The sequence below is a fragment of the Nematostella vectensis genome, chromosome 2 (genome assembly GCF_932526225.1).
Source record: "Nematostella vectensis chromosome 2, jaNemVect1.1, whole genome shotgun sequence".
NCBI lineage: Eukaryota > Metazoa > Cnidaria > Anthozoa > Actiniaria > Edwardsiidae > Nematostella > Nematostella vectensis.
In genome coordinates, this window is record NC_064035.1 from 10,058,412 (window position 1) to 10,085,648 (window position 27,237).

The 27,237-nt window shown below is 40.1% G+C and overlaps 2 protein-coding genes and 1 long non-coding RNA gene across 5 annotated transcripts; 2 read left to right on the forward strand and 1 right to left on the reverse strand.

Annotated features, from left to right (window-relative positions):
- Window positions 1–922: 922 nt before the first annotated feature.
- LOC116604312 lies at window positions 923–4,743 on the forward strand. The gene is made up of 2 exons (XR_004291004.2): window positions 923–1,472; window positions 3,491–4,743. It is a non-coding gene; the product is annotated as an uncharacterized LOC116604312 (long non-coding RNA).
- Window positions 4,634–8,855, reverse strand: LOC5521309. The gene is made up of 6 exons (XM_001640943.3): window positions 8,386–8,855; window positions 7,595–7,800; window positions 6,940–7,078; window positions 6,812–6,851; window positions 6,097–6,226; window positions 4,634–6,028 (listed from the first exon to the last, which is right to left on the reverse strand). Exons 1-6 carry the CDS (start codon window positions 8,492–8,494, stop codon window positions 5,768–5,770), a joined length of 885 nt encoding a protein of 294 aa, XP_001640993.2. The 5' UTR covers window positions 8,495–8,855; the 3' UTR covers window positions 4,634–5,767.
- Window positions 8,856–11,042: 2,187 nt separating this feature from the next.
- LOC5521308 (gamma-aminobutyric acid type B receptor subunit 2) lies at window positions 11,043–26,693 on the forward strand. 3 transcript variants are annotated; one of them, XM_048724204.1, is made up of 15 exons: window positions 11,043–12,383; window positions 14,112–14,255; window positions 17,783–17,953; window positions 18,274–18,375; window positions 18,606–18,671; window positions 19,256–19,441; window positions 19,563–19,799; window positions 20,100–20,247; window positions 21,021–21,171; window positions 21,315–21,447; window positions 21,585–21,689; window positions 24,300–24,425; window positions 24,666–24,759; window positions 25,191–25,452; window positions 25,564–25,651. In XM_048724204.1, exons 1-15 carry the CDS (start codon window positions 12,150–12,152, stop codon window positions 25,649–25,651), a joined length of 2,247 nt encoding a protein of 748 aa, XP_048580161.1. In that variant the 5' UTR covers window positions 11,043–12,149. The 3 variants fall into 3 exon arrangements, with proteins under 3 accessions (XP_048580161.1, XP_032222381.2, XP_001641114.3); XM_032366490.2 differs by having other exon boundaries at window positions 11,087–12,383; window positions 17,822–17,953; window positions 25,191–25,426; window positions 25,564–26,693; XM_001641064.3 differs by having other exon boundaries at window positions 11,093–12,383; window positions 25,191–25,426; window positions 25,564–26,693.
- Window positions 26,694–27,237: the final 544 nt, after the last annotated feature.

Genomic DNA, 27,237 nt, shown 5'->3' on the forward strand with positions numbered 1-27,237 from the left:
CTCTAACAAATAGCCCCATCTATTTAATGCCCCACCTTCCTGCCTCCTAGTTTGAAAACAAATGGCATAATAATTTTGGTATTATAAATCAAATTTAATTAACCTGAGTTAGGCTTCTACTAGGTGAGACTTGCTTAACAAGAAATGCTACACAGGCTTTAATTTTAACGTGATCCTGACCTGAGACTAGAAAGCCACTGCACTTGGGTTTGTTATATTGTTAAAGTTTGTAAAGCGGCGCGTACACAAGGGGGCGGCCCAAAATAGGGTCATTTCTTACTAAGGAATCTTCAAATACTATGCTTTTTCCATATGATACCTATGACTGTGCACCCCCCTCGGCCAAACCTGGGTACGCGCCTGTAAAGAACGCCCCTCTCTAATAAACGCCTCCTATCTATTGAATGCTCCCTCCCCCTCGGCCCATCAAAATTTAATTCAATTAGATCATTAACAGTACCCCTAAATTAACTGAAAACTGTTTACATGTACCAATAGAATCCCAGGAACTGTTTAGTTGTACCCCTTAGAATGATCAGAAACTGTTTAGATGTGGCTCTAGAATGTCAGGAATTGTTTAGAGGTGCCCCCAGAACCCCAGGAACTGTTTAGATGTACCCTAGAATGATCAAGAATTGTTTAGGTGTGCCCTAGAATGATCAGGAATTGTTTGGAGTGTCCCTAGAATGACAAAGGAATTGTTTAGATATGAAAATTGTTAATAGGAACCTCCAGATGATCATGTTTATATTTATGTGCATATTTAAAGTTGGCCTATATGCTTGACAATTCCTTATATGGATTATAGGCCTGTCTGTTGAGCTATTTATCACACAGTAAAATTGGTAGTGATCTTATTGTTATTATTTAACCTTTAATGTTTATTTTTTACTCACATACTTTTTTTTTCTTCCAAACAGCGGCGTAGCTAGGATTTTTAAGACTTTCAAGGCATTTTTCGCTGTATTTTAGAAAATGTCTCATATATTTACTGTATTTTTGGCTGCTAAAAGGGGGGGCCGGGCACCCCAGGCCACCCCCTGGCTACGCCCCTGCCAAAAGAATTCTGCTTTATCGTTTATTTGTTTTTGGCTTCAAAATAGTTAAAACCGGAAATACAGTTTAATTTAATTTCCGGTAATCTAGCCCAGTCCCTTCTCTTGAAACTTTAGGAGCGTGAGAGCTAGAGGACTGAAACCGACAAAGTCCGCCATTTTTAGCTAAACAACAAGGAAGGAGCATGTTTGTCGGATTTACTGGGCGCTTGTTCGCCAATTATCAGCAGTTTGGGCTTGCACAGTCCCTGTTAATGATAAGGACTTATCGGATACGGTCTGCGTTGAAGCTAAAGTGCGCTGGCTGTAAGTTTGTGAAGAGGAAAGGCAAGTTAAGAGTCGTGTGCAAGAATAAGGGGACACACAAACAAAAGCAATCTTAGTAAAACATCAAAGAGAATATAACGGAGATAAATGGTAAGTCACGCATTTTCGCGATTGGACTTTTAAATATGTATTGTTAAAACTTACAAACAAGATATGACTCACGTGCAAACTCACCTTCCCCCATAGCTGTCAACCAAACTTGGACAAAAATCGGGTGAAATACAGTAAATGGGTGAAAAAAAAAAACAGGGCAAACGCGGGTGAATACAAGAGAATGTATGAACATTCTCACAAAAATTAGGCTTGTGATGAGGTCCAAAATCTTGTGACACCCCCCTAATGCGGGTGAGTTGAAAGCTATGCTCCCCCTCCCCCACTTGGGAGTCAACGCTGGTTACTTGATCGACCACAGGCAGCCCAAGACTACAGGCAGTAGCTCTATAAAGGAATTTAAAGACGAAATCTATGGTGATGAAAAAAATATTTGTTGTAAAAAGATAAAACAACAGCTTGAAATATAGTGTTTGAGTCTTCCATTATTTCATTTTTCCAGATGGAAGCCTCTTATGAGTTTAAAGCCTGCCACGTGTTTTGTTGTCATCAGGGATTCAAGACTGACACTACGGACAGCTGCACTGGACACAACTCTCAAAATAGGATCACCTTAAATGTTTGGGTGCTCATGTGTGTCACTCATCCAAGCATTCTCCTATACAGCCATCCTAGTGTCAGTCTCAAATCTGCATATCAAAATTCATCAATGGACATAGATTTCTCCAGATATTCTTTTATAGAGCAACTGACAGTTTCCTTAGTGCTGCCTGTGGATCAACCAGCATGGAACAAACAAACTCACAAACTCAAGGGAGTTGCCAATCCAGCATCAAAACATACCTTAGCTTAAGATTTTGCACATAACTAAGACGTCACATGACTTTTGAAGTGGCAAATTCAAGCCAAAATAAACACAGAATGGTCAAAATAGACAAAATGGAATAAACAAATTAAAACTTGTAATGTAATTAGACCCTTTCTTACAAAGAAACTTACTGACTGATTTGTAAGCACTGGATAAGTTGCTTTTTTGAAGCGGGTGCAAGTTTGCCTAATAAACATGAATGGTTAGTGAAAGTCAGCTATTAAACCAAGACTCATTTTACCAATTTATGAATTTACCTCACATTTTGGAACCTTTTTTGCCATAGAACGTTTAGTTTCAGTGTGCAGCTAATTGTTGCACTCAAGTCTTTGTGGCGATATCAAGCTTCGGGAAATCATTAGCAATAGCGAAAAATATAATCACATCTACTAATTCATTTTATTTTGACCATTATAATCAAATGTTACGATTTGACCACTATCTAAATTTGTGAATAATCATTTTATGGATCTGTTAATCTTCAGTGATTTTGTAGCATACAAACTCGCTATATGGGAATTCTGTCCTGAAAAATAAATACTTGAACATGATATTGTTTTTCTTTTATTTATTATGATATAAATTTTTACCTCAACACAGATTTCCCCCATACACCCCTTTCTAGAACTAAAGACAGTAGCCTTAGCTTGCTTGTGAATGAGCCTGCATTTCTGAAATGCTATTGGTCAACCAAACATTTCGATCATATTTCTGAAGAACATCTTTCGTATTGACATGCCAAATCCAAATGTATGAGATCCACTTAGGACATTCCACTTAGGAGATTATAGATTGGTACAAAGTGTTTCTGTTGAGTTGAGAGACTTTTTTACTGTATTTGGTTGGATTTCCTAATAAAAACAAATGATTAAATTTTTGAGAAATTATAGCTAGAATTGATTATTTGTCTTCAAATAAAAAAAGGTTTACAACAAAGACATGTTGAAACTTTGACAAAGTTAATCACTATTGTCTAAGCCAGCATTGTTACAGTCATATTATCTAAGGGTCTGAGATTTCAAGGCACCCTATTTGCCTTGAAGTTGAAGGCAAGCACACAAACTACAAATCATTTTGTTTATATTTGGGTAGCCTATGCTTAAGATTGGTGTGGAGAATGGAAACAAAGTTCTTTAGTGTGTAAAATAAAACAAAATTAACTGAAATGTTATATTTTTATTTTTCACAGTTGACCTTTCTGGCTCCTGAAAGTACCATATCTTGGCACTGTCGTGATTATTTGACCAAGAAGTTTATCTATACTCAGTACCCTACCTGTGATTAAGAATATCACTGCAGGAGCCACAAGAGCTACAAGTACCACAACAATATCTTGGCACTTGTTGAAGAGGTGGTTATGTGACCAGGAAAGTTATCTGTATACTTGAACTCAACTTTCTACTTGCCATAGACTATGCCACAAAACAGTCTACTTTATCTACAAAATGTAGATATATGCAAGCATCAAGTTGAGACCTTTTTTGAAAATGATGTTTTTGTTGCTTTTCTGATGTTTTCTTTCTTGACATTTTTCAAGTGGTAATGACATCAGAACACTGTTGTAACATTGCAACATTTTTTTCTCACTCGCCAAAGTTTATTTCATATGTTTGATCATTTATCTAATAATTCAGGGCTTAAAATCTTTTTTTCAAATCTGCTGGATTTTGCTGGCTTTGAGGATTTTGTTGGAAAAAAAAGCCTGCATACTAAAAATATGAGAAGGGGATACAGACAAAAATTTAGGGCTTAAAATCTTTTTTAAATCTGCTAGATTTTGCTGGCTTTTAGGATTTTGTTTTTAAAAAAAAGCCTGCATACTAAAAATATGGGAAGGGGATACAGAAAAAAAGAGCTAGCAAAGACAAGAAAAACAGCTGGCTATCGCCGGCAGCTGGCCGATTTTTTTAACCCTGCCATTAACAAATTATGCTGAATCACTCAAAGCATCTATTTCTGTCAGCTAACATTCAAGTGACAAGTAACACATACATCAAAAGTAGATGTATAATTGAATGAACTCTGGGTTCTCTTAGTGACACGCCATGAGGTGAGGGGTACTTAGCCTCTGTTGGCGGGTTTCGGTGACCTTGACCCTGTTTAGGAAAAAAAAATCTGAAAAATACAACACCCCGAATTTTCATCAAAATATGTAAATAAAAAAGCCTTTTTCCAAAATCACTCGAGACGTCTGCAGAGGAGGTTAAGGGGGGGAACAACCACACACCTACTGGTCATTACCTTATAATTTTTTAGAATATTGGGGGGGGGGGCACATGCTCTCAGTGGCTTACCCCTTGCTGCGGCCCTGTTATAGCAAATAAGTCTTGAATAGCAAATAACTAGTAATCTTTACTGTGACTTCAGCATCATTATATACATGTGTATTCAAACAACTAATCTTATCCAATAAATAAGAATAAACAATCAACAAATAATTGACACTGAGTATTGTCGTCGAATAATTCGACTTTATAATAACCTAAAATCGTGTTAAACTCATCGTCTGATAAGTTTGGGGTCAGGTATCGTATAGTGGTGACCTCCTAACCAAGCGCACCCGAGGAGCCGGGCCTCCGGGTCACAGCTCCCCACCCCCGAATATACTTACCCAATAGATACGCTCCACATAAGGGAGTGGTGGGAGGGGCAAAATATCCCCGAATCCCGTGCTGAGTCATGAATTTGCAGGGATTCAAGAGAGAGTGCAAACGTGCCACGGCTTGAATGGAGGCCCAGGCGCCAGCGGTCATCCTCGATTTTAACTTATGCTAAATTATGCTAATGTAGCATACATTTAATGCTATCAAACAGCAAAACAGAAAATGCTTCTATTAAAAGTAGTATAAGAAGCAATGTATTGTACTAAGCGATGTTGCTACTAGAAAAGTGATAATCTTGGAGAAAATAGGGTTGCTTCGAGTGTCGCATGGCTGACTACACAAACTCGCTTGAAATGCATGTACTTTTAGAGTTCCTTTCATGAGAGCTGTGTCCCCATCTTGCAGGAGTTCGCTGTGCTTCTAGAGTTTGCATAAGCTGAAATAAAATTCTCTCTTGGATAGATAGGTAGCTTGTTTGGCGAGTAAAAAGGCCCTCTTCCGGGACAGATAAGACCTTACTTTTAAAACTTTTAGATTGGAGCATCTTGCAATTTCTAGTACAGAGCTTTTGATGTTGGTATGCAAGGTATTAGTTCTCTACCAATGTAGACTTGTTCCAACAGTCACGTGTTGTTCTTAGTTAAGGTAAAGGTACCCAATGGCTGGGATTTTAGTGTCGCCATTGTCACAAAACCATGCACACTTATTTCCCGCGGAAGCGAACATAGTGATTCCACCGATACCAACCATGCTGTCAACTGCACTACACGAAATCTCATTGTTGCTTACAATCCCCAAGCGTACCCATCCTACAGTATTAAAACCTTCTCTGTTACAATATGTCTGCATAGACGAACCAGGGATCAGTGCCCTCCAAGCGGTCTTCCCGTTCGAGGTCCCTCTGTAGGTGCCGTCAGCAATGACGTCATAGAGTGCGTAGCCGTGTAGGGGATCGTCATAGACTTAAGGGTGTCCCCGACTTTGAGCCCGATGCAGATCTTGGTGAACGGCACGGCCCAGTAGCTGGGGAGCTTGGTCTCTTGGTTATCAAAATCCGTCAGACCGGCCGATGGGTTGTAGGCAGATTTGTCGGTCCAGAGTGAAGACCCATAGATAAAAGTATCCTAGGAAATCGAGAGAAAATTGGTCTCTCTTTGAAAATTCGAAATCCTATATTCGTAATCTCAAATACCTTTGAGCCGTTGACTTTCATAGCCAGCGTCCATCCCCCATCACCACAGCCGTCAATCACTGTCAGATGACAGTAGATTTCTATGCTTTTGTTCTCCAAACTCAATATATATGCGGTATTTTTTCCAATGCTGTGAACAAGCATATGTGAGCTCCACGTCAAACGAATTGATTTTTTCCTTATTTGCTACAGAATCTCGATATCTTTTTTCCGTTTCTGCTAAATAATGGGCCTTTTTACAGTGCCGTAACAGGCCTCGAAATATTGGAGGGACACAATACAAAAACATTTAAAGAAAATATTGGGGGAACAGCCACGCCCCTACTGGTCAATTCCTTATTTTTTTTTTATATTTGGTGGGGGGGGGGACGTGACCCCAGTGCCCCACCCCCTTCTACGGACCTGTTTTAGATTATCATTTGATTTACTCCTTGTATACTGGATAGCTTCAGGTGTAATTTTAAAAGACGAAGCTCCGGTATAAAATTCACAAAAGACCCCAACACAGGGGCAGCTAGGATTTTTCGGGAGGGGGGAGAGAGTCATTTCTCAAGAACATTCGTTTACAAATGAGACGTAACGACTTAGACGTACCTTTATTGGACCAAAAAAAAGGAGGGGGCGTGGCTGAGTTAACCCCCTGGCTAAGCCTCCGTAACAGTGTCAGCGGTCTCATGTGTTACTTTGCCGTCCCTAATTATTCCAGTAGACTTACCCTTTGGAATACACTTCCTTGCACGATGTTGGAGTGTTTCCTTTTGAAGAGAATAAGAAAAAAAATATTTTTCTCCTACGATCCCATCCCCGATTCCCAAAGCGATATTTTGGCAAGTCGGTTTATACCTGCAAACTGCTCGCATAGCATGCCGGTAGTATTGGGCTGACAAGCGCACTGCCATTCGGAGTTCTTTGCGCATGCGCTGTGACACGTCCCACCGTTCTTGCACCTGACATTCCTGAAAGGGTCGTGAGAGATCGATCCCTTGAAAAAAGGACAAGAAAAGCCAAAATTATTTTTACCCTTCACAACTTTTTGCCTTTTATAAAATAATTAATAATACTGTACTTGATCGAAAAAAAGGAAAAATGACATTTTTATGTACTTTCAGCATTTTTGACGTGGTCATACTTGATGAAGTAGGAAAATACATTTGCATTCGCGAGTTGTTGGCTCACACAGCCTTTGATTAGATATCCAGCAAAAGGTCTAGTGCATTTATTTCACGTCGTCAATACCGTCAGCCTTAGACTCCGAGGGTTCGAGTTAGACGGAGTTGTTAAGAGTAACACAGCAGGCGCGTACACAGGGGGTACGCAGGGTGCGCGCTCACTCCCCCTTGCCCCTTGGCGACCAAAAAGTGAGTCATTCCTTATCTTCAAATACTATGCTTTTTCCATATGATACCTATGACTGCGCACCCCCCCCCCCCCCCCTTGGCCAATCCTGGGTACGCGCCTGCAGAGGATTGGTTCTATAGTAGTCGAGAGTCGATTGTACCTTGTTAGAGTCGAAGTGGATGTAACCTGGTTTATTGACTTTACAAGCAGGCCTCGAGGTGAAGGTGTGGTCACACAGCTCGCACATGCGTGTTGGTGGATGGTAATTGGTTGATTGACAGTCGGGTTCGACCAGGCAGTGAAGGTTACAGTCAAAAGGACGATGGGCGGTTACGGTCTTGATGGCAGAGAAGTTAAGGTATTCATCTGTTTGTAGCCGAGAAAAAAACATATATAAACAGGGGCGGCGGAAGGGGAGGGGCAGGGGGACGCCAGCACCACCCCCCCCCCCTTCCCCACACTACTCCCCGGAACCACTACTCCCCAGAACCACGAAATGTCTCAACAAGTCTCAGTGTCTGAATTTTCGCGTCTGATTCGTCAGAAGACAATAAACATTCCACACATATTTTAGGTGTTCACGGTTTGCGCTGTGTGAATGGCCAAATTTCACCTGTGGTAATAAAGGCGGCAGCTAGTACGTCACCCACATCTTTATCGTAATATAATATACATATACATTAAAAAGGTTCTCAGTTTTTTTCACACTTAAATCAACAGATCACACCGATCAAGTTTTTAAAAAGTAAGGATGTGAATAATTAATAAGCAGTATGTAAGAAATATTTCTTGTTCGGTACTAAAATTCTTTCTTGAGTTTTTCATGATTTCATGAAGTTTGTTGGGCGAGGTTTGACAAAATCATTAAATAACTGGTTTCTACAACTTTTTTGATACGCCCAGCAAAGCTCTATCCCAAACCAGAGTTACTTATACTTTTTTCTATTTTACCTTCAGTCGCTGTGAAGACAGCATCCCGGGAAAACTCCTCCTGACATTGCGACTTTACAATCGTGAAAAAACTCAAAAGTTGATAAAGAAGAGCGGCGAAGCACGTCATAGTCCAAATGCTTCAATTGACAATAAAGCTTCTTGGTTGGTTTGAATCTTTATGAGATCAAACCATGCACCCCTTGCCGTGAGAGAATTTTGTTTGTTTTCGTCCATTGGTCTTCCGCGCTTGCAGCCACAGTACGTCTGAAGAAAGATTCTGGTCAACTGGTCAAAGAAAACCGTTCAATCCGAAATTCGGTTGAAAAAGTATGAGTTGACTGTTGACATACATATTATCAACCCAAAACATTCTATAAGAAATTTTTCTTTCCAAAACTTTCTCATAACCTTTTGAATACAATTCTCTAATTGTTTTTGGGTTAGGGGCAAAAGCACATTTGTACGAGTTTCGAAAATTCTCATAACTCTCTATTAACTAGATTTTATCCTAAAATGTCTGAACAGGTGTTCTCGCTTTTACGGCGCCCAAAAATCATCTTATTATCAAGAATACTTACAGCGCGTGTGGAATGTGTGGAATGTTAACTTCTTGAAGGGAATTTCATTGTTGTCTGTTTGCAAATCTCGCATATGATTGGTCAAAACAAACATTCCTTAACAGAAAAACAAAATTTGCGTGATGCTAATGTTTTGCATCCTTCTTCCAATTCCAACCAACACAGGTGGTTGTTAAAAATTTAGGCCGTTTTCAATTAAGGGGAAAATTTTGTGCCTATTAAATTTAGACTCCATTACCAGGTGTTTCTGGGAGAACACGGTTGATGATTCTGGACGTTTTTACTCAATGTAAGACATAAAATTTTTTCCTGAGGCCACTATTTTACGTTTTTTTTTTTTCATGGATCCATCAAACTGAGTTTTATGGTTTGCCACAAAATAAAACTCGAATTTCCTTCTTTCTGTTATTCCTTTATTGTTTACACAAAAATCACCAAAAATTCAAATTGCTTCCAAAGAAAGACCTTTCTTTTCCACCGCGCGATACGCCTAATCAATCTAACTGTGCTAACAAACATTCTTCAAGTTTTTACTAAAATGTGTTTAATTTTTATTCCTTTACTTCATCTTTTTTATTGCGCAACCTATTTATACAAATATATAAGTGCGCAGCGCATGTCCACATCTAAAGCCCAGCGTGGAAGGCCTCTGGGCAGACTCTCGTGTCAATGACAGACTGTGGAAGGTGGTTCCACAGTCTCAGGGCACGGGGCAAGAAGCTATATTTGTATGTGTTAGTTCTGGCGTGTGGGATGGCGTAGAACTCGATGTGTTGTGTGCGGGGCAGGGCGCCAGATGGTTTTCTGAGATCTGCCGGTAACACCAAGTCATTATTCAGGCCACTGTTTAGAGGAATCAATGTGGAGGTGCGCCTGTGGTCTTCGAGTGGCTGCCAACCCAGTTCGGAAAGGTGGCGCCTCATTGTGCCGGGTTCAAAAAGAGTACTAATCTGACGTGACAAAGCGTGCTGCGCGCCTCTGGACCTTTTCAATCTCCACAATGAGTTTGCTTGTGTGCAGATCCCAGATGGCACTTGCATATTCCAACTGCGGCCTAACGAGGCCGACGTAAGCTGCTTCCTTCGCTTTTGTGTCACAAAAGTGCAGGTTCCGCCTAAGTAGGCCTAGGATCTTGTTGGCCTTGCTCACTGTTTCAGCAACATGTCTGTTCCATCGGAGGTCACACCTTCCAGATAGTACAGGTGGTTGATGTTGTTTCTGGTCTTCCTTTAGATGCGGATCATGTTACACTTGGTTGCTTGGAAACTCATAGACCTGGACAAGTCTCGATATGTCGCGCTGTAGCTCTTCGCAATCCTGTCGCGATCTAATGGTGCGGTCACAAATACAGTCGTCTGCATAGAGTCGGATCTCGGACAGTACAGATTCTGATATGTCATTTATAAACACGTTTAACAGGACTGGGCCAAGGACAGTACATGGGGCACACCCGGTGTCACCCGCGACCAGCTTGACTTTGACACATTGACACAAACACGCTGGTACCGCTCACACAAAAAGGCATCCAAAAAGTCCATTTCAAGGTTTGGCCACCAATTCCATAGCTGTACAGTTTGGACTTGAGCCGTTCGCGGGGGACACTGTCAAAGGCTTTCGCAAAGTCTAACACATAGGCGTCGGTTTGTAAGCCACGGTCGAAGGCTTTCGCAAAGTCTAACACATAGGCGTCAGTTTGTAAGCCATGGTCGAAGGCTTTCGCAAAGTCTAACACATAGGCGTCAGTTTGTAAGCCACGGTCGAAGGCTTTCGCAAAGTCTAACACATAGGCGTCAGTTTGTAAGCCACGGTCGAAGGCTGATGACCCAGTCATTGACATGAGTTAAGGTAAAGATACCCAATGGCTGGGATTTTAGTGTCGCCATTGTCACAATACCATGCACACTTATTTCCCGCGGAAGTGAAGGCAGTGGTTACCCCGATACCAACAATGCCGTCAGTTCCACTATACGAGACTTATAAATAGAAGACGTAACAAGATTTTTTTCCTGAGGCAACTTTTACGAGGGATTTTTCGTGGATCCATCGAACTCAGTTTAATGATTTCACAAACAAATTTTTAATCCTTTATTGTTTATACAAAGATCACAAAAAATTCAAACTGCTTCCAGAGAAATACCCTTCTTTTCCACCGCGATACGCTTTATCAATCTAGCTGTGCTAACAAATGCTCTTAAATGTTTAAAGATTTGTTTATTTTTTGCTCCGATCTCCTATCTTGTTTCGAGGTTAGGCTTTTAAAAAAACAAAACAAATTTGTAAAAATAAATATGACCCTGGCTCCTACTAAAACAAAACGGTTATTGCATCGAGCGACACAGAAAGATCTGCGCAGTCTGGGGCACTTAATGGTTCGTTCACTTATGACGAAACGCTCACATTATTGTCCATGCATCAATAAGACTCAAATGTCACAAATGGAGGTCCATAAAAGACAATCCAGAAATTGCTTAGGTGCGTCATTTGTAGCTAAGTTACTGCTTGTTGTCAAGCTATCAACAATTGGATACGGAAACGTAAAATTAGACAAAATTAATAACTTCTTTGAAATCATTGCTCCCCCCCACTCTTTAAGTTGCTATGATTACAGTTCACGTGTCGAAATTTATGATCGATGCTACCTAGATAACCCTCTTGTAAATAACTACTTAAAACTCCTTGGTAGTTTTACAAAGCTGTTTTCAGTTACACCTAATTGTATACTGTTATCATAAACATTAGTCTAATCAAACGTCATTACCCTAGTGGTCGAGGCTTTGAGAGCATATTATGCTCACCCCTACCAGACATGTTCACCAGAGAAGTGATTAATAATTCAGAAGATGAAATACAAGCCTCGCGATTATACTGCCCCGTTATTGTAATTAGACCGATTCAAGTTGAAGGAAGCAGGATAAAACATACGAGCACTTTAATCTCTTACTGGTGTAAAAGAAATTGCAATTAATGATTCCTCCAATCCTATCAAGTCAGCGCGCTACTCTCGCTTCCTGTAGCAGATCGTATACTATTATGCATAGGAAGGTGATATTAGCGTCTGCTCAAAGGCAGTTCCTGTAAAGTCCAAATCAACTTTTGTGAAGGGAACCGGGCAAACTAGTAACCAGGAGAAATCTTCAAGAGTCGCGGGTAGAGATAAACTTTACTGACCTTACCGCGGACATCGCCCGCAAGAAAGTCTCGAATATGTTCATTAATTTCTTGTGGCCTGTTATTCTAACAGCCACGTTAACAGCCTCGATTGCTAATAATTCAACGAGGAAAAAACTCTGGATTGGCGCTTTTTTTACTGTGGATATTTCTGATGGCGGCTGGAGTTCTGCTGGAGTTTTGCCTGCCGTGGAAATGGCGATAGAAGACGTGAATAATTCAACGATTTTACAAGACTACGAGCTGCATATGGAATGGAGAGACACAAAAGTAAGTTATTGATAAAGTGTTTTTACTACAATGAAACTTTGGTCGATAATTGTGCTTATTGACGAGTTAAATTGTGAATCGTTAAACGTCAAGTCAAGTATAAGATGAGCATATGCTTTTTGGTGGGTTTCCTTGAAACAAAATACCAAATTTAAGTTCTTAAACATGGTCTTTTGTGACTCCCCTTCACTGTTTTATAGGGAAAATAGGAGAAATTCGATTAAGATTTGAATTTTAAATGGCACAACTCCCCACAGGGCCTCCATGGTCTAAGATACGACAATGGGAGAACTGATAGACTTACTTAGCTACCCCTGCTGGGTGCATAACGTATACATATATATATATAGATATTTTTAATAATAACTGCTATCCTAAACTCTAAAACAAACAACGGCACGATCTGAAATAGCAGTCCTTAATTTTACTGGAAACACGAAAATTTGCATATATCAATATTACATCACCAATTTATACTTTCCTTTTTCTGCTTCGGACATTCTTTGTTAGTATTCTTTTTATCGAAATATACACTTAAGAATAATTAGCTCTATAATATTTCATATTCCAAAAAAGAAATATGGAAATAGAATGGTATTGAATTAATTCATTGAAGTCGAGAAAAAACTCCCAATGCATTATTTGCAATATTTTCTTTCTAATTCGCCACATCAGCTGCAACATGTCCAGGCTGCAACGCAATAGTGTTACCTCCCCTACCCCTCCCCCCTTCCCCACACAATATATCTCAAACACTGATATTCAAAATCCCTTTCTAATTTCTCGAAGCTACAAAAAATGTCGGTTCTCACTCAGACGAGTGCAACAAGGGAGGACCGGGGGTACATTGCAAGCGCGAGTAAATCAAGTATTTTATTGAAATTATTGAAAAAATTTTAATTGAAATTATTGAAAAAATACTCATGTCGAGCATGGTAAACAAAGACCAATAAGGAAAGTGACCCATTTTCCTTGTACCGAAAAGGTATTTGACTGCGCAATAATTCAAAAGGCCTTTGTCTTTCGAGGTTTCCGCACACCCACAGCGAATGCTTTTAACATTTTAGTGACTTCCATTATTAAACACACTGCCCTTTTCCACATCCTAAAGACGCTTGAAATCGTATCGAACGTATACTTCATGACACTTTAAATTGCAAGTCCAACGATCACATGGCCAGTCTTCCAAAAAACATCAAGTGATAGTGTCTAGATCGAATTCAAATTATGTAGTTTTCTTTAAACAACATGCCTTTTATACGTAGGTATATGAATTTCTCTACTTGGCTTTTTTATTATTGCTAATTGAAGGCAGGGAAGGCCATACACCTGCTCACAAATTAACCCCCAAATGGAAATCATCAGTGAAGGCCTGCCGTAGGGTAACAAGCAAAAATAGATGTGTAAAGTTAAACGCGAGATAACCTCGTGTGTAACAAAATTTCCTGATAACAACAATAATGCAATCTTACTTTATCTTTGTTGCGTTAATGTTTTTGCTGTTATAACAACATCAGAATGTACTTGAGGCAAGCTTTTTTTTTAGGCGACTCACTATGTATTTCAACTATACCATAATTAATAATTCTGCGCAAATATTTTAGCAGAAGAATAAAAAAGCGCCCCGGGCGCTTATTCGAGTCATTACGGTATTCACACCTTTTTTCACAATTTTACTGGTGGCGTTAAATCCACATATCGCTAATGATATCCATATTAAAACCGTAGTGCAAACGAGGCTATGGCATCAGACAGTTAATGGACCTCCTCGAGCTGCCATCAGACAAATCCCCCATTATGCTTATCGGCGGTGGTTGCTCTGTTGGGACAGAAGCGACGGCCGAGGTCTCCCATTTTTGGAACTTGATTCAGGTTAGTAAGAAGTTTTCAATGGCGGATCCTCCAGGGCTCCTCATTTCTGTAACTTGACTCAGATAAGTTAGTAGAGAAGACGAAAGCTCCTAAGGTCTCGGTAAAGGTAAACGACGTGTCCGCGGAAAAAAAAATTTGTCGCGCCGCAATTTTCACTACATGTACAAATATATTTCAAATAAAAGATAAAAAATTGAATTATCTCCTGCAAGTTTTATTTTTGCAATACCTAATTCCGTGTTTAAGTTTTGATGCCTCAAACTCAAAAGTACGGAGTTTACTCTAGAGCGTTATACACCTTCGCGTTATTGCGCATGCACTTGCACATAAGTGCATCTCAATGACAGATAGATGATCTACCAAAGTGTGTGAGGACTTTTTGTTATTTAATAATAATAATAATAATAATAATAATAATAATAATAATAATAATAATAATAATAATAATAATAATAATAATAATGATGATGATGATGATGATGATGATGATGATGGTGATGATGATGATGATGATGATGATGATGATGATGATGATGATGATGATGATAATAATAATAATTTAATAATAAATTAATTTTATTAAAATTCACTATATAACATTATAATCTAAAATATGATTTACAAAAATTTGTTTATAAAATTGATAGCAGTAAGATTTAAAAATAGTAAAAAAAAATAAAAAAAGTAAAAAAAAAAATTATGCGAAAGAGAAAAATAGAAAAAAATAAAAAATAATAAATATATATATATATATATATATATATATATATATGGCGGGCTTACATAACATACAATATAAAATCATTATCATTTAAAACATCGCTTGATTTGAACGGGAATCTTGAACCTCTAACGTGACATTTGTGAACTGTTCTTAAAATTGCGAAAGAAAATTCGATACGTATCCATGAGATTACACTGGCATAAGCCTCGCCGTTCTTAATAGACAGTTTTTTCTGCAAGGGATTTTAGAAAGTTCTTACAATCTACCCCCATGCCTCCATTGGTGCCAAAAACTAGTGGTGTAAAATAAATAAAAAAATAAATAAATAATAATAATAATAATAAAATAATAATAATAATAATAATGATGATGATGATGATGGTGATGATGATGATGATTTCAATAATAATGATAACAAGGTGTAAAAATAATTTAAAAGCAAAAAACTAATTCTAAAAGTATGGAGTGTTAAAATATCGAGAAAACTAAAAACTAAAAAAGTACATTAATCTTATTCAACCCGAGCTTTCAGAGTTGGCAATTTTAAAGTCAATGTTCTTCAAATCGAATCTGTAATTTCTTGCCCTTGCCCTCGAAGCAGACAAGCGCAGAACGGAGAAGGGCGATGGAGACTCTGGCCCTTATCCAGCTTATAGTGTCACTATATCGTCTATATCGATCGAGATGGCGTATACGGTGTTAAGAGTTCAGTGATGTATTCAGGAGCCTGGTTGTGGAGAGCTTTATGTGTCATTGTAAGAATTTTAAAGTCTATTCTAGTAGCGACAGGTAGCCAGTGTAGTTCCTTGAGAATGGGTGTAATGGCGTCCCTCTTCTTAGCACCAACGATTAATTTGACACTGTCAACAAAATATTACGAATCAAAGTTGGAACTCTCATTTCTGGCGAAACTGCCACGAAAAGTGCTGTAAAAGCGATCTTCAGTCGAAAATCGAAAATTCCTCACACACTTTATGACATGGCATAATTATCTATCAGATCACGAACATTTGAAGGCGATATCTTAAAAACCGTCGCGGGGTTACGCCCGAGAAGCTTGAGTTCTCGCCTCAAAATAATACGCTAGAAAAGTCAACAGGATTTGGCGTGAATACACGGTCAACAGGTCACGGGAAACAGCAAAGGCCCATTTTAGCCGTCTTAGAATGCGATTTATGGAAAAAAATTTTTTGCAAAAATAATGTTTAAGAAATATTGATACAGGTTTTGCAAAAACTTAAAAAACAAACAGTGGTGTCAAATTTACCAAGACCTTAAGCTTCATTTATATAAGTAAGTAGAAAAGACTAAGGCTTTTCATTTCTGGAACTTGATTCAGAAAGGTAAAGTAGTAGTGTTGGTGAAGCAGTAGCGGATCTAGGGGGTTTAAACCCCCCTTTGGGCTGCCAGAAAGCCATATGACCAAAAAAAAATACCCCCTCCCCCCTTTGTCACTGAGCCATAACCCCCCACCCCCCACCCCCCACCCCCCTTTAGCGAAAAGCTAGATCTGCCCTTGTGAAGGCTTTTTCTTTCTGGAAATTGGTTCAAATAAGACTCCTCCTTTCTGGAACCTAATTCAGGTAAAAAGTGATGGCTAAAGCGTTTGCGTTTGCTATTTGAGGTTTTCAGGTCTGTATGTAGATGACGTGAAATTTGATATTGGCACCTCTACTAGTGTCTCCTGAGTACCACACTGAATTCAATATGACCCGGGGGGTGGGGGGTGGGGGTACTCAGCCTGTGTTTGGGTATAGGGGTAACGCTGGGGGTTTTGAAACCTGACCCTGTTTAGGACAAAAAATTCTGAAAAACCATACCCTGTTTAGGACAACACCCTTGATTTTAGGACCCTGTTTAGGACAACTTTTAAATCTAGCAAATATACAGTCTCTATACTTAAGAAGGCGATTCCAAGCCTTGTTATCTTGTACAAATGTATTAACGGGCAAGGCCCAAGCCTTGCCCGTTAATCTTAGTAACCTATTCAATATTTTAACTGTAGATTATAATCTGCGAGGAAGTGGTTCTCGCCTTAGGCTGCCGCCTTTTAATTTAGAATATGGCCACAAATCTTTCTCTTATATAGCTGCAAAAATCTGGAATGAACAATAGCTAAAGTGAGGGAGTCAAAAGACCTCCCCTCTTTTAACGCTTGCTACGGGCCCAAATGGGCCAATAGGTTTTTTTTAATTATTACCATATCTTAATGAGAACAGTTTATTAGAATATACATAGCTTTAAATTTTTAAATATTATTTGATATATTTAATTTTAATTAGACTACGATTTCCTGTTTTCTATGAGTCAATAGATAGTCAACGTCTATCTATTGCCCTGAAGAAGTCTTATTAAAGACGAAACTTTGGCAGAGTCGAATTCCAGTTTTTGGTGTATTATTAACACCCTCAATTTTAGGACCCGGTTAGCACGTGGGAGCAAGCAAGGCAATCAGATCGGCGGCGAGATCAGCGGGTCGAGAGTTTTAGAAAGGCAACCAAATCGGTACCCTGTTTAGGACAGCCTTGCTTAAAATTATGTACCCTGTTCAGGACAGAGAAGCCTGAAATGTATACCCTGTTCAGGACAGAGAGGCCTGGAATCTATACCCTGTTCAGGACAGAGAGGCCTGAAATGTATACCCTGTTTAGGACAGAGAGGTCAAAAACCATACCCTGTCCGGCGGCACGTCCCCGTATAGCCCATATAAGGGAGTAACCCCCGGGGATATGATGAATCCTATATTTCTTCCTATTATTCTATATCTTTCTATCTCAATTTTATCTTTCTTCCTATGTCATAGATGGCGTTTAGTGCAAATTCGATGCACTTGTCTGAACAGGCCCGTTACCCTCTTTTGTTCCGGACTTGCTACACAGAGAGCATTGGTAATCCTGCAAGGATCGCCATTCTCAAACGATACGGCTGGAAAAACGTCGCCACTGTTTATCAGAACGAAGGACTCTTTACGCTAGTAAGTGCTTTCTTTCGTTGCAAACCCTAATGGGGTTTTAAGGTATTTTTAGGGGAGAGTCATTTTACGGGGGAGGGGGGGCTTCTATGTTTGGGGGGTGGTTGCGATTTTTTGAACTTCGAATTTTGGAAGGCGTGCAGAGGAGAGGGGGTGGTGTCTGTCTTCCCACAATTATGCTGAAAACAGCGACATTAAGACCATATTCCGGTTAACTAAGTATGAAGCATAACTGTTTTTTATGACAAGTGGCATCTTTGTTTGTACCGTGAGGCGCCTGCACCTTGCTATATTTCTTATGTTTATGTCCTTTTTCAATATAGACAGCCATTCATTTAAGGGAGATGCTGGACAAAAACAACTTCACGGTCATCTCATCAGAAAACCTTGCAAACGACCCTACCTTCCAGATACTTAACCTAAAGGTAAAAAGCAAATAAGAAGTTCGTCCTTTTGTATGTATGTCCTCAGTCCTTGCGTCCGGCTCTGTTTCCGTCGTGGCTGTATCTCTTTGCTTGTTTTCCTCCTTCTGTTGATCTGTCTGCGCGTTCGTTCTTCTGTCGTTCCTGGCTGTTTTTCCTACTGAATTTGTGTTACTTTGTCTTCAAAGGGAAATTATAAAAGGGCATTGACCAAAATGTTTATATCTTCACAGCAAAAAGATGCTCGTATCATAATCGGGATGTTCTATTCAGCAATGGCAAGGAAGGTTTTCTGTAGGGTGAGAATCGTATTCCACCTAAATAACACTCGCCCTGCTTCGTCCCTTGACGTCACTAAGTGTAACACATAACCACTTAGCCGCCCTTATGGTCCACGATGGACTGAATTGTGATTCCCAGGGAGGATAAAAGACTTGTCACCACCTTGTTCTGCGGTGGGCGCGTTCAGATATCTCCATTTTGTCTCTGTAGCAAAACAACCAACACCAACATAGTTCCTCGTAAAATAACATTTTTTTCTTTCCCTTGAACATACTCCAAAGTCTTTGTCTTTGCACCAAAGTGTTCTGTTCAAGCTAACTCTACGTGGGCGATGGAAGCCTCGATAGACCCGAAGGGCTTAGCTACTTCGGCTTGCTGCAAGTTGCTGGCTTTGATCATCACAACAAATCACAAAATCGCATTCACACACTACAAGTAAACGCATTTGCTTATGAGGCACACAGTTTCCTTTTTGTTCCTATTTTTTAGATTGGTAAAGTCTTTCCTGTAATACAAAGGAGTCCCCCTCTTATTCATGCTTTCTTGATTATAAATGTGCCAAAATACAATAATCTGTCCCTGATTAAATATCGTGTTTTAGGCATACAAGGAAGGTATGTACGGTGCACGGTACCTATGGCTTATTCCTGGATGGTTTAGCGACCAGTGGTGGAACATCACAGACACTGATTGCACGCCTGCGCAGATCAAGCTAGCCGCTGGAAACTATATCGCGATCATGGAGTCAACCTGGAGCACAGATCCCCGTTTAACGATAAACAGACAGGTCAGGAGTTTATCAAATATTTATCAAAGACAAATATTTAACGCCTGACGCGCTTTTCCGACCGATCTTTTTTATGCTTACTTGTAAACTCCAACCATGGCTCTTTACGTTCCATCAACAGACTGCGGCTGAGCTAACAGAGCGGTACTTCAAGCGTGTCGATGCCACACCCTATACCCGTAACGAATACAGCGTATTCGGATACGATGCAGTGTGGGCCGTGGCGCAGACGCTGGATAAAGCCATCCCTGTACTGCGGGCTCAAGGCAGAGTGCTTGAGGACTTCCGGTTCAATGACAGCTCGATGTCCGCTCTGTTCAAGTCCATCCTTCAAGGCCTTCACTATCAGGGAATGTCGGTAAGGCAAGGAAACAGCGAGAACTTCCAATCTACCACTTTCTTTAGAACTGATTTCTATTACACTTCCAGGATTGGAATAGATTGAAACATTGCGCAGAACCATGTGTAGAAGCTCGGAGAAATTTGAATGGATATCTATGAATTATTATGCGCAATTAAACGTCTTCTCTTGGGACCTAACCAAGTTCCAAAGAAGGTATTCTAATCTATGATAAAAAGCAAACATTATCGAAAAAGTTGCCGCTAAAGCTGTTAAATTGTATTAGATAGTAGGACAACTGCTTATTATTTATTTCAGGGTGAGATCATGTTCAACAGTAAAGGTGATCGTATCGGCTCAGCAATCGTGAAACAGCTTCAAGGAGATAGAGAGGTCAAAATTGGGACTTACGACTCTATCCATGGCACCTTAATACTTGACGGACCCAGCAAGCTTATATGGCAAGGTACGATAACATTCTATGATGACCAGGTACAATAACATTCTATGATGACCAGGTACAATAACATTCTACGATATCCAGGTACAATAACATTCTATGATGGCCAGGTACAATAACATTCTATGATGACCAGGTAAAATAACCTTCTACGATAACCAGGTACAATAACATTCTATGATGGCCAGGTACAATAACATTCTATGATGACCAGGTAAAATAACCTTTTACGATAACCAGGTACAATAACATTATGATGACCAGGTACAATAACATTATATGATGACCAGGTAAAATAACATTCTACGATATCCAGGTACAATAACATTCTATGATGACCAGGTAGTGTATAGGTAGACTCAGAAAGCTGATATGACTGATAAGTGAAAACGAGGTTATAAATTAAATGAACAATTTTCCTTAATGCATTGGTAGAACAATGCTACCAGTAATTAAGGTTTCTCTTACGCGTTTGTAGAACGAGCCTTTATGTGACATGATTTACATATTAATTTCTACTCGATTTTTATTCCTTAAAAATGCAACACTCTAGGCTCGACATAGCACTTCTAAGGGTATAGTATCTTACGAATAAAAGAAATTTGATTTTCGAGCTTCAAGAAAATATCTGCTTAATGTCCAATACTCGAACCCTCTGGCAGAATATCTTATAAATATAAATTAAGCGATAAATATCGTAAGAATATCATGGTGCAAGAATGATCGAGTACTGCGCTTTTTATATTGTGTAATCTTTGCTGACTGTCTTTTGCTTATAGATGGAGCGATTCCTGTTGATCGAATGGTGGTGAAGTTGAAGCTGGTGTCTGTGTCGGCCTCCCTCTTCATCGTCATCACTCTGTTCTGCTCAATAGGGATCCTCCTGGCCTTGGGATTTCTCGCCTTCAACATTCACTACAGGGAAAGAAGGTACATACAACCAACCAATTTGATCTACAACTAGAGAGAAGTTCGCCATTAGGCCGTTTATCCCAGTTCACTGTGCTTTTCAATTTTCCAAAAGTCACTCGCTCTTCGGCTTAAATATCACATGATTTTCACTTTGGTTTCAGGTTCATTCGCATGAGTAGTCCCCGGATGAATAGTATCACCGTGATTGGCTGCATAATCATCTATTTTGCCGCCTTATTGTCAGGACTTGATGGCAAATACCTTAGTGAAGATCAGTACTCGACACTCTGTCAGGTGGGATTTCACTGTCCGTCTTTCTGTCAGTCCGTCCGTTCGTCCGTCCATTGACGGAGCACCGTCCGTCTGTCTGTCCATTGATTGGTCGATCTGTCCCGCTGTCGTCCATTCATTATTCTTTTCTGTCTTTATAGGTGAAACTGTGGACCCTGTCAGTGGGCTTTACACTTGCGTATGGCGCTATGTTTTCCAAGACTTGGCGTGTTCATGTCATTTTCCTACGAAGAATTGAACGAAGGGTAAGCTAGTTATCTCAACCACTATTTAGTTAAGGCTATACTTTCTGCTGTCTCGTATGCGCGGTAACCATTGACTGGGTAGTAGGTAGTAGGGTATAATATACGCTTGCGAGAATAATTTTGTCCAATTAGTCGATGCGGCTTTTTTTGCACTTTCATATTTCCATTTCATTTTTTTCACATCGAGTGACAATTATTATTATTTTTTTTTTGGGGGGGGGGGAATTATGATTGCAGTAGAGAGAGTCATTAGTCTCTAAAAGGAAAATATGAGTCCTTTAAATACCAAAAGTCGTCTCACGAGGCGGCCATTTTCACACGAAGCCGTGTTCTCACGAGGGCGTATTACGAGGCCGTGTTCGCAAACGGAATGGCGTTGATACAAGCGCACCCAACGACGAAAATTTTACAACCGGCCGTATGCAGTCACTTTTACACAATATAGAGCTTTCCTATATGTTTTTTATCCGTTTGGATTGGACGAAATTTCAGCGATCCGAAAAATCTAGTATACCATTCCCTTGTTTTGTAGAGTAGTAAGTGTTGCATTTTATTGGGATGGTACTAAGCCCTACTTTTAACCCTGCATCTGATAAAGTAACACGATGGCACAATGGTCTAATGACCAAGTGCTCTCCTAGAAATCAAATTGCACTATACTCCCTATTCAAACAGGTGTACCTAGTACTCTGTTTATTATACGTATGAATGACAGACAGGGTGAGGGTAAATTGACTTAGCCTTTCTTTATGTTCTGGATCAAAAAGTCTGGTACTAACAGCAGGATGGCACCAGAGAAAGGACCAATGACCATCCTAGATAATGTAATATCAGAGTTTCACTCGCACAATCCCTTGATGCCGCTGAAATATCTTATGAAACTTGGGTCAGTTGCTGAAGCCTGATCATGGTAAACATGTATTGATTCAACTATTAAATTTGGTAAAAAAATAATAAAGATAAATCTTGGCAAATTGACTTTCTGTCAAAGTAGAAGTCAACTGGGGTTCAACATCTAAATGTAAATGTCAAAACACTTTATGGATTTTTGGTTAATTCTTGAACAGATGTTCAACAGCAGATAGGCACCAATTGCAGCACCTGTTGCAGCAACAAGAAAGTAGAAATAATGGTTTCGCTAGAATAAGTTTTACTGAAGTGCGAGAAGTATCCTCTTACACTACAACTGTAAAGTGACTTATGTTTTCTGCTTATGTTGCGTGCTATTTCAGTACAGAACTTACAAAAACCCACATATTATTTTCTGCAATGTCTCCATTTTAGGTGGTTCTTTCCAGGGTACAATGCTCTTCATTATTTCACCGAATGTCTAATTGAAATACAAATTCTACGGGCCAAGAAAAGTGCGAAGAAATGAAGCAAAATCGCTCAACGAAACATGTTTTCTAAACACGCTAAGAATGGCAGAATTTAGCTCTGCTTGCACCCCGTTGCACGCATATCTCTTAGGATAGACTGCTAAACAATAACTGTGGTCATTGCGGGCCCAAGCTCACCAAATCCTTCCCTAAGAGGGTCGGGAAGGTAAACATACCAAAAATGGTGTCGAAGGGTAAGGCGTCGTAAATGTACGAATTCTAAGACAAATATCATTTCTCGCTGCCAAAAAAGCTGCTTGAAGTACAAATCAAATATATCTTTTCTTTCATTTGGGAAATTATTTATGCGTTTGATATCAAATCATTAGATTTGGGGGCATTCTTTGTTAACTGGGCTCGTAACGGTAATGGCCGCCATATTGGACTTTCTCTCCATTTGAAAAATGGGGGCGGGGCTTAGGCCCTTTTATACCGCGCCTTCGTGTTTAAGCGAAATTTCTAGGTAATGTTCCTTTTATACTTGCTCCCGAAAATACTAGGGTCCCTTTTTTAAAGCATGTCGGTCGTAAAAATATCCCGAAAAACATAGGAGAGATATGATATATGCAAAAGTGCTACGGCTACAAAAACTTCACATAATAAAAAATAAAGAAAAATAGGGGATTGACAGACGACAAACTAGACATTTTTCCGAAACGTTTAGGTGATGGCAGTAACAAAAGCAACTCCGAGAAACATAGGTGACAGAGAAATACATAAATTACGAATAAGTATAGTATTTCTACGCCGACCCCGAAATCCGTAGGTGACCTTGCAGATATTTGCCCGAAAAAGGTCGTTGGGTGCCCCTATTTATACAGTAGTACTGGACTGCAAAACCTGAATATGTGTCCTCAAGAGGACAATTCTTTACAATTTTCTTTTATTTATTTTAGTTTTACAAATACTTTTTGGGGAATGCCGGATCAGAAACCACAGGATACCCGAATACAACGTCTGTGGCTAGGCTAATAATCCATATAATAGTATCGCCTAGTCCCACGCTAAATCACCGGTTTTTCTTTGCTCAGAGAGGAACCGTGAGGAGGTGTGATCTGGGACGAGCAAATTCCTGTGACGTCACACTTACAACAACTCACCACAGGAGACCCGTGCAGAACGCCTGGGACTGCCTTGAATTTCTCCTTCTGCTACCTGTGGTCTTCCCCCTCCCCCCCCCCCCCCCCCCCCCCCCCGCGTTCTATTGATGTCCTCTTGTTTTTTTTTACAGTCAATTCGTGACCATCAGCTTTATGGTATCGTTATTGCGTTACTCGCAGTGGATACGGCGCTCCTAGCCGCCTGGCAAGTCCTGAACCCCTTCATACGCGCTATCAAGTATTTGCCCATCGAAAAGGTATAAGCCAGTTCACACGTGAAAAGGTATAAAAGCCAGGGTTTACACATGGAAAGGTACAAAAGCCAGTGATTACACATGGGAAGGTATAAAAGTCAGTTCACACGTAAAAAGTTGTGAAAGCCAGTTCACTGGAAAGATAGAAACGTCAGTTTACACATGGAAAGGTATAGAAATTAGTTTATACATGGAAAGGTATAAAAATCAGTTAAAACTTGCCTATTGTACCTTCGTTTGCAGGATGAGAATGGGTTTGAAGCTGTGCGCCCTTACATCGAGTACTGCTCCTGTGACCACGTGATGGAGTGGAAAGGGGTTATTCTTGCCTATAAGGGTCTGTAACATCAACAAACAACATAAGACAAAAGCAGCGATATGATACCCCTGTGATGTAGTCAAAACACAAGGCTCCTTCCTTTTCCAATGCCTTTTTGCACTACGAAGGAAGCAGCGACTTAAAACCTTTCGCGCGTGTAAGATTCAGCGCAAGGGGGACGCAAAAGGAAAACGAATCATAGCAGCGGAATGCCTCTTTTTCTTCCTTCTCCACTAGAATCTCCTTTGCGCCAATTTTCACACTCGCGTGAGCTCATAAGTCACTTTTTTCGGCTCCCTTTTTTTTTTCTTCGTCAGTGAAAAGACTGTTACGTTAGCTACGACCGAGTTGCATCGCGACTGCGAAGTGGGATGAGAGTGCGTTACAATGGTTAAGACAGCGTTACTTCAGCTGGTTACTTTAGTTACGACTTGTGTATTTCTTTACAGGACTCTTGCTCATTCTCGGCGCGTTTCTCGCGTGGGAGACTCGCAATGTTACCATCCCCGCGCTAAACGACTCACGGAACATCGGCGTGTCAGTATATACTGTGGTGCTCTCTTGCGTTGTTGGGCTTCCTGTGGTGCTGGTCGTTAAGGACATGCCGGATTTCACATACGGACTTGGGGCGTGTGTGTGCATCATATGCACCACGATCACACTTTGCCTCATGTTCATACCCAAGGTAACTTTCAAGCTTCATAACCCTTTGTTACATCATATGTACCACCATAAAACTGAACCAATATTAGACAAATTTAGCCTATGATAAGGACAGAACTAAATTACAACTGATATTTGCTTGTGTTTGTCTTGTCCTAGATTCTCGCTCTCGGTAAACCAGAAGAAGAGAGCTCCACACTTCAAACATCCCGCTGCGCAACCAAACATGCTAAAGTCATTCCAGTAGATACAACAGAGAGCACATCCCAAAGAGGCGGCAACATCGCAAACGAATCGCCACGAATATCTGTCCGTGTACATAGCGCAGACCAAGCCTGTGTTTCACCATCTAGAAAACAATCAAATCATTCAAAATCAATAAGCTTTGTCCCAGATTGTGACATAACCTCAAATGTATCAGCGCAGGACGCACACTTGACTTCGAGACCAGCTGTCGAGTTAAGTGAAGGATTTCGCGCAAACAAAGATACCATAGTTGATAAAAATTCCAGCTCGAATTTAAAAGAAATACAAAAGTCTCAAGCAAGTAGTTTGCCAAAGATCGAACATGGCAGGTCATTGGTGGGAAATTATCTTTCTGATGGAGAGAATTCCAGACAAGAGCATAGAGATGAGCAGCGTGGTGTAGCCGAGAGTCTTAAGTTAGCCGTCGCCGGGGATTCTCTCCATTTAGAGAGTATGGAGACCGAGGAGGAGAGCAGGACTGGGGAGAATACTGAGCAAGCAATACACATACCCACTCAAAAAGAAACACATGTTTCTAGGTAACACCATGCGCAAAGTAGCCAAGAAAGACGAGGCCATCCTTAGTTTGGAATGTTTAAATGTAACAAGAACATATTAGGAAAACCCCATCAGATTAGGAAGACAACAGTAGAGTGCCCAGCGAATCAAAGTACGGCGAGCATTTGTTCTCGCAAATAAATTTATTAACTAAGGATCTGTTTTCTCTAGCCCTATGCATTAAAATGCGTAAATATGGTGTTGAGTGCTTGCGAGTCGTTCGCACTAAATTAATGCTGTCACATTCGTCTTTCCTCTGCATAAAAGAATTTGGTAGCATTAAAGAATGAAGTCTTTTATTGACGATATTTGATTGAAAATATCTTGGATACTCGCTTGAATTAGCCAATGGAAATGGATGCTTTGTGTGACTCCGCATTTAGCGGGAGCATAAAATGTCAGCGTGATTGCCCTTCTTTAAAGGGGGATGCTGAAGAGTTTGTTAAATATTTTAACCTATGAAATATATACCTATGTCCAACACTTCTCACCCTCTCCTAAATCCCTCCCCATCGAAATCCTGACTACGCGCCTGGAAAACTTTATTACGTTGATCAATCCCATGTGGTAATGTTTTTTTTCCCCAGAGACAATAAAAAAGGTAGAATAGATAAGGCGGGAACACATATACAGAGGAAAGCGTGGCTCCTAATTGACTTCACTCATGTCGAGGAGAGGCAAACATCCTTGAACGTAATAAAGTAACAAAAACCCAACTATTTGTAAGGATGTCACCCAGATTTGAGCGCGATTTAGCGGGAGGAAGTGTGGATTTATGGACGAAACGTGAGGCATGCTCGAAATTAGTTTCCGACCTTGGACTCCGTCCCGAACATTGTTTGAATAGGGATTCTTCAAAAAACACCAAAGACAAAGCTTTATGTGGTCTGGAAACACACATAAACAGAATACTAATCTACATTTTTTTATTTTTTCTTTATTTTCACTTTTTTGTTTTTCGTACAATGTTTAATGTAAGATCAAAAGGCACAAAAGGAGAGCTTGGGCTACCTGTGGCCTTGGCCCGCG